The following is a 6000-nucleotide window of genomic DNA, read 5'->3' as shown; positions in this document are numbered from 1 at the left end:
CTGGTTCTTAAATGTGACTATCTGATTCCAAATGATACAGACACCATATCAGGAAAATAAAACACACAGACATCCATGTCCACATTTCAGCCGGTGGCCCGCCAGTTTGAGACCTCTTGTCTCCTGGAAAATGCCCTCCCAGCTCATGCTCCATGTTGTAGCTGTGACAAAGGCCCTCTGGAGAGAAAGGCTCTACCCCCACTTCGCAGAGGCAGCCCTGTGTCTGAGAAGAGATGTGACTTGTTCAAGGCCACACCAAAGCTGCCCGTCCATCACTGTAGCAGAACGCACTTCCGCCTTGCAGGAGCCCATGGTACAGCAGAGGCAGAAGTTTCTGCTTCCCGTGTAAGTGTCTACCCGAGGAAGGCATCACATACAGATGGAGGTGACAGCCCTTCCCTTAGAGTGATGTTTCTGGATCCAAAACTGACCCCAGATAATTCCAAATAATCGGCCTGTCACTGTGCTGAAGTCCCACCAGGATTCACTCTCGCCGATTCAGCATTGAGTGTTTGAAACCTGCCCTCCCTGGAAGAGACCACTCTGGGCCTTGAGAGGATGCACTCTGGGAAAGGTTAGTTTGGAAGGAAAAGAGGTGAAAAGAGAATGGGCTCCAGTCTGAAATGGCAGGACTAGTGTGGGCATCATGGCTCAGGAGGGACCCAAGGGTGGCCATAACCGTGTGGGTGCCTTTAAGAGGAGGGAGTCTTTCAGAGATGTCGGTGCTTCCCAAGGTGTGGCAAAGGAGGGAGAGAAAAGACGGGAAGAGGTAACAGGAAGGAAGGTGGGAAGGTGGTGGAAAGGGAGGGAGAGAGAGGGAGACAGGCATAGGGCAGCCTCGCCAGCCTGCAGGTCAGATCCCACCAGGGAATGAGATTACCCCGGCTGGGCAGACGGGCCCAGGCAGCTCCAAAAAGATGGCTGGGCCCTGAGAGAACCAGCTCACAGCCTGGGACCTAGACAACAGGCTCGGGTGTGCACAGTGTCTGCTCCAGCGTGTGTTCTGATTGGTCTGCTTGCAGCTAGTGTGGATTCTGATTGGCTGGGCACCAGTCTGACCACGTGTTGATGTATTTGGACCACCATTCCAGCCCCAATCCCAGACCCCAGGTCCAAATGGGCCTCGCAGGTTGGGGCAGAGGATGGCTCAGTGACTTCCCTTGGACCTACCCTGACCCCTGGGTACATGTAAGACCAGAAACTCTGGCAAGACACCCAGGAGGAGGTGGGGGACACCTGGGAAAATAGACACATTCTTCCACCATCACCGTGAAATGGGAGGTCAGGACCCAAAATAAAGGTGAAATACAATAGAAAGCCCGTTACAGCAGACCTCCAGTGAAATCTCGGTCGTCCTCACCACTCCTCTGCAAGGGAAAATATAGACTGTCCTCAATTTACAGGAGGAAGCTGAGGCTCAGAGGGATAACGTCGCTGACTAGGGGTCACGGGCTCACTGACCCCTCCGTGTGATCTTGGAGGCCTGGGCTCATTCCAACGTGAGGCTGGGCACACCACCCCCATGCCACCAGGGTCGGCCCCCAAGGAACCACAGATCAAGATCTTTGTATTATAAATTGACTTTTAATAATAATAAAAAATCTATCATGAATTTAATGGAGAATCTGTACATTTTAAAGTAAACCAGTGCACGAGGCCTTGCCCTCAAGGGCCCCTCTCCGTTTCCCGCCAGGCAGGTCAGGTCCTCGTTTGCGTCGCGTCACCAGTGCCCAGCAACAAGCCCGCCTCTGCAGTCTAATGCTCAGGAAGGTGGCCCCCGGGCTCAGGGGCCAACATTCTGGGGGGGCTTCGGGAACCCACACCTGCTCTCACCACCAGCCCAGGACAGAAGACGCCCCTCTCTTCTGCCTCAGCTGTGACATTTCCCCGCTACTGTACAGGAGCTCGAGGGGATGAACTGCGGAGAGGGGCCCTGGGGGGACCTGGCGCCCAGAAGGCAGATAGGTTGTCTTCCTGTCTCCCTCCCTGGCTGGCTGAGAAGTCCGAAACGCCCTGCCCTGAGCGAGCATCAGCAAAATAAGTTACAGAAGCCACCACCCAGGGTTTCCTGTGACCCTCTTACCTGCAGAACACACCTGCGTGGGGGACAGTATCTCAGGTGGGTGGTTCAGTCCCCTCCAGTCCCTAGACCTGGCCCAGCCGCCTCTCGAACCCTTATAGCCAGTCATTCAAAGAGAGGAAAGTAATTCATTCTAATACTGACCAGCTAATAGGTACCTGTAAGCAATACCTTAGGACCCTAATATTTAAAAAGATGAAATACTGACATGTTTTTGAATTTTCAATAATTTAGTTTTTCTTTTTCTTTTTAGTACTGGGAAAAGCTGTCAAGACTACCTTATGATGGTCCCGTTAGACAATACACCTTTCTTTGAAATTTAAAATACATAATCACACAACATGGGGATGTGGGGGGTGGGGGGGCGGAGTCTCAAAGTAAACCATAGAGATTTCACGCCACATAAATAAAGTCAGGGCCGATCTCGTGCCCAGGGCTGACGGCTCAAGTCCCAGTGGCGGAGCTGTCGGAGGCTGGTGCGGCTTCCGAGTGTCCTCTTGGTGACAGATGTTGCGCCCTGTCCCTCTGTCTTCCTGGCAGAGGCCCGCTTTTCCGAGTCCACTGAGCAGGTTAGTACAGGGCGGAGTCTGGAAGCTAAGGTGAGGCGGCGGAGACACGTGTCACCTGGAATGTGGACTTAGAAGGAAACCAGGGTTTCAAAGTGCATGTTGAGCCAGCCCGAGGGAGCCAAGTCCGTGGGCCTCCGACTGCGGTGGCCATGACCTCTCCCGTGTCCCCGGGGCCCTGGCTGCACCCATCAGCTCTGTGGGTCCCCAGCACCCCGTGGGTTTCTGGCGAAAGTGTGGAAACATGCGGGCCCAGGCCTATCAGCTTGCCCGTCCGAGTGGGGGCACGGCCTGTCCTTGCAGGAGGTGATGGAGAAGGCTGGACAGGTCCTGGAGTGAGGCCTCGGATGGGCTCTGGAGCAGGCCAGCACGACCCGCTGTGTCCTCCCAGATCCCAGCTCCAGACAACGCAGTCAAGCACCAAGCGTCTCCGCGTTCAGAGGTCTCCGTCCACCGGCGGCTGGCAGAGGCGGTAGAGCCTGGCGATGGAGGCGAAGAGGATGAGGAGGGGCCGGGGCGGGCTGGGGCCTATTATTAATATGACTTCAATCTTTACTGGAACAGGCAGTCCATGCCCAGAAAACAAAACTCAGTAGATGTCTTAAAAAACGCAGAGTGAAAAGTATTTATGCTGCCCCCCTTCCCCGGGCCTCCTCCCCTCCACAGGCAGCCTCCGCCCCCTCCAGCCGGCCAAGGGCTTTACCACAGAGCCGGCCTGCGTGGGGGGACGTTTACATGTGGGGGTGTGCAGGTTTCTTCACACTAATGGTGGCAAACTAGTCACAGTGGTCTAGCCCTCGAGCTTTTTCACTTAATAAATTATAAGCTTGGGGGCCTCTCCCGGCAGGACACAGAAAGCTGCCTTGGTTTTCTGCATCGGAAGGACACTGAGTTCACTGTCAAGTAAGAAGGAGCCACTAATGGCTTCCAAGCAAAAGAGGCAGATGTGCCGTGGGGAGACGGGCTGCGGCGACACGGACAAGACGGCGTAGCGAAGCGGCACAGTGGTTCGGAGGTTGGCCCCGGGCCCGGCCTGCCGGGTTCAGAACCCCAGGTCTGCCATTCACTAGCTGTGTGACCGCAGGCAAGGCCCTTAACCTCCCTGTGCCCCCGGGGCCCCCACTGCCAACTGGGCACAAGAAGAGCATCTTGTTCACAGAGTTACTGTTGGAGTTGATATAGGGAAAGAGATCGGAACGGTGCCCGGAGCGGGGTAAGTTAACAGATAAAAGTACTCAAAGGAAGCGAGGGTGAAAACCGTAAGGTCTGCGTGGGAGCTGCCCGATCACCAGCCGTTTCCTGGCTTTGTCGATGTCCTGTGGTTACGTGGGAGCTGGGTGAAGGGCACCCTCTGTACTGCTTTTGTAACTTCCAGTGAGTCAAACTATTTCAAAATGGAGTGATTTAAAAATTGTGAGCAGTACTGATAGCAAACTGGGGCAGTGGGATGGAGAGAGAAGGACTTATATGAGGCACTACTAGGAGAGGGGGCAGCACAGGGTACCATAAGCATGGCTGAAAACAATGTGGAGAGATGATGGGGTCCTGAGGACAGGAAGCAGCCAATGGCCAGAGGGCCTGAGGGTAGCGAGGCGGCAGAGCAAGGGCGGGGGGAGGGGGGGAATCCCATCAAATCCTTGCCCATGGCTCATTTGGGGGGCTTTGTATCATCTTCCCAGACACAGTAGGTGCTCCTCTGGGGAGTAAAAAACTGAGCATGCTTGTCACTTCCCAAAGTGGGGCCCCCATAAGTGAGAGGTGAAGCCCCATATGACTACCCAGGGGTCTGCCTGGGGTGAGGCCAGGACTTTGATGCCAGCCCAGGTCCTGGTCTTCCCTGAGGAGAGGAGAGGGGGGAGGGGGGACAGCCACTCACCGAGGTGCGCCCTGGGGCATCTGATCCTTGACCCGCAGGTTTTTGGCCAGAATCTCCACCCTGGGGCCCTGGGAAGAAAGAACCATGAGGCTGGGACCTGCCTCCGCAAGGGAGTTCACGTTCGGGACATTTGAGCAAGCACATGTGTGGGTGCGGTGCGGAAAGGTGGGTAACAGGCCCAGAAGCAGAAGTCAGCGGGGGAGAAGGGCCACAGGTGAGGCTGACGACTGCCCCGCCCCAGATGGCCCCCTCCTCCTGCTCTCAGCCCAAGGTGCCCAGGCCAGGACGCCCTGCAGCCTGGCAGGACCGCCTCACCTGCTTCCGCATGATGTCCGTGGCCTGCATGATGCACTTGGGTAGCAGCCCATGGCTCCGAGCCAGGATGGCCGCCTGCTCCAGGGAGACACTCAGGGTGCTCCTGCAGGGAGGGGCAAGGGGGACGGCCGGTGAGACGGGCACTTCCTGCCCACCACGTGAGGCCTCTGTGACCGCACACGCAGGAACGGCCACCATCCGACCACCACCCATCACAGCACGGCAGGCCTTTGGCCTCCTGTCCTCCTCTCCCCAGGAGAGCCCTTGCCTCCGGGCTGAGAACTGCCCCCACCCCCAGATAATTGCTGGACTCACTCCCTACCCCAGGGGTCTCCTCTCCAAGAGGACCCCCCTCCAGCACACCACACAAAGCCAGCATCTGACTGCTTCACTGCACCCTCTGACGTGTCAGTGTCATGCAGCGACCCCTCTGCCTTTGCTCTCTGATCCTCCCCGTGCCCAGCTCCCAGCTCACCTCTGCATGCCCGTGCCGCACATGGCGATCTGGCAAGCCCCCAGGCGGTAGCAGAGCTCGGAGGAGACGGGGATGAGGCTAGCACCCAAGCTCCCAGCGGCACCAGGTTTGGGGTGGACGAAGGACTTCATGAGACGACAGAGCTCATCCAGAGCATTGATGGGACGAATCAGCTGTGAGGTGCACACACACATCCGGATAGTCGGAGGAGGCCCCCACCCAGCCTTCCACCCCATCTACTCCCTCCAGTCCAGCTCAGTTACTGCAGCGTCCTCCCGGCTCCTCTCACTGGGGGTTACAGCCCCATTAACCTTCCCCGGCCCCTGCTCAAGGACCATCTGTGGCTCCCCACTGCCCCACAGGCTGGCATGCAGTGCTCAGGATGTATTTCAGGCCCAACCGTCAAATCTCATTCTCCTCACCTGCCCAGGTGTGCCCCCAACTAAGCCTGAATGAAGTGCCCCCTCCAAACTGTCTCAACCAGCCCCAGCCGCCCTCCCCAGGAAGAGCCTTCCTCCCGCCCCAGCTCCTCCACTGCATGTGGAGGCAGGAAAGGGTGATCTGCCAGTTCTGTCATCTTAATATCCTGCCAGTGAAACTACAGACCCCCAAAGGGCCATGGCCACCACGTCTCTCGGGACCCCCAGCCTCACAATCTGAGGCCAGTGCCCCCTAAACTGCTGTCAGA

General features: G+C 57.1%; 1 protein-coding gene across 3 annotated transcripts in view; it reads right to left on the bottom strand.

Moving 5' to 3' along the window:
• Positions 1-1564: 1564 nt before the first annotated feature.
• Positions 1565-6000, bottom strand: part of PREX1 (phosphatidylinositol-3,4,5-trisphosphate dependent Rac exchange factor 1) — a 176963-nt gene continuing 172527 nt past the window's right edge. For 2 of the 3 annotated variants that reach the window (XM_059706824.1, XM_059706825.1), the window contains exons 37-40: positions 5313-5485; positions 4838-4940; positions 4523-4590; positions 1565-3125 (exon numbers count right to left, since the gene is read on the bottom strand). In XM_059706824.1, the coding sequence (XP_059562807.1) occupies positions 3083-3125; positions 4523-4590; positions 4838-4940; positions 5313-5485 (387 nt within the window). In that variant the 3' untranslated portion in view covers positions 1565-3082. The remainder of the gene's footprint in view (positions 3126-4522; positions 4591-4837; positions 4941-5312; positions 5486-6000) is intronic. The other variant, XM_059706826.1, reaches the window with a different exon arrangement.

The sequence above is a fragment of the Myotis daubentonii genome, chromosome 8, assembly GCF_963259705.1.
Source record: "Myotis daubentonii chromosome 8, mMyoDau2.1, whole genome shotgun sequence".
Classification (NCBI taxonomy): Eukaryota; Metazoa; Chordata; class Mammalia; order Chiroptera; family Vespertilionidae; genus Myotis; species Myotis daubentonii.
This window is presented reverse-complemented; position numbering and strand designations above follow the sequence as displayed.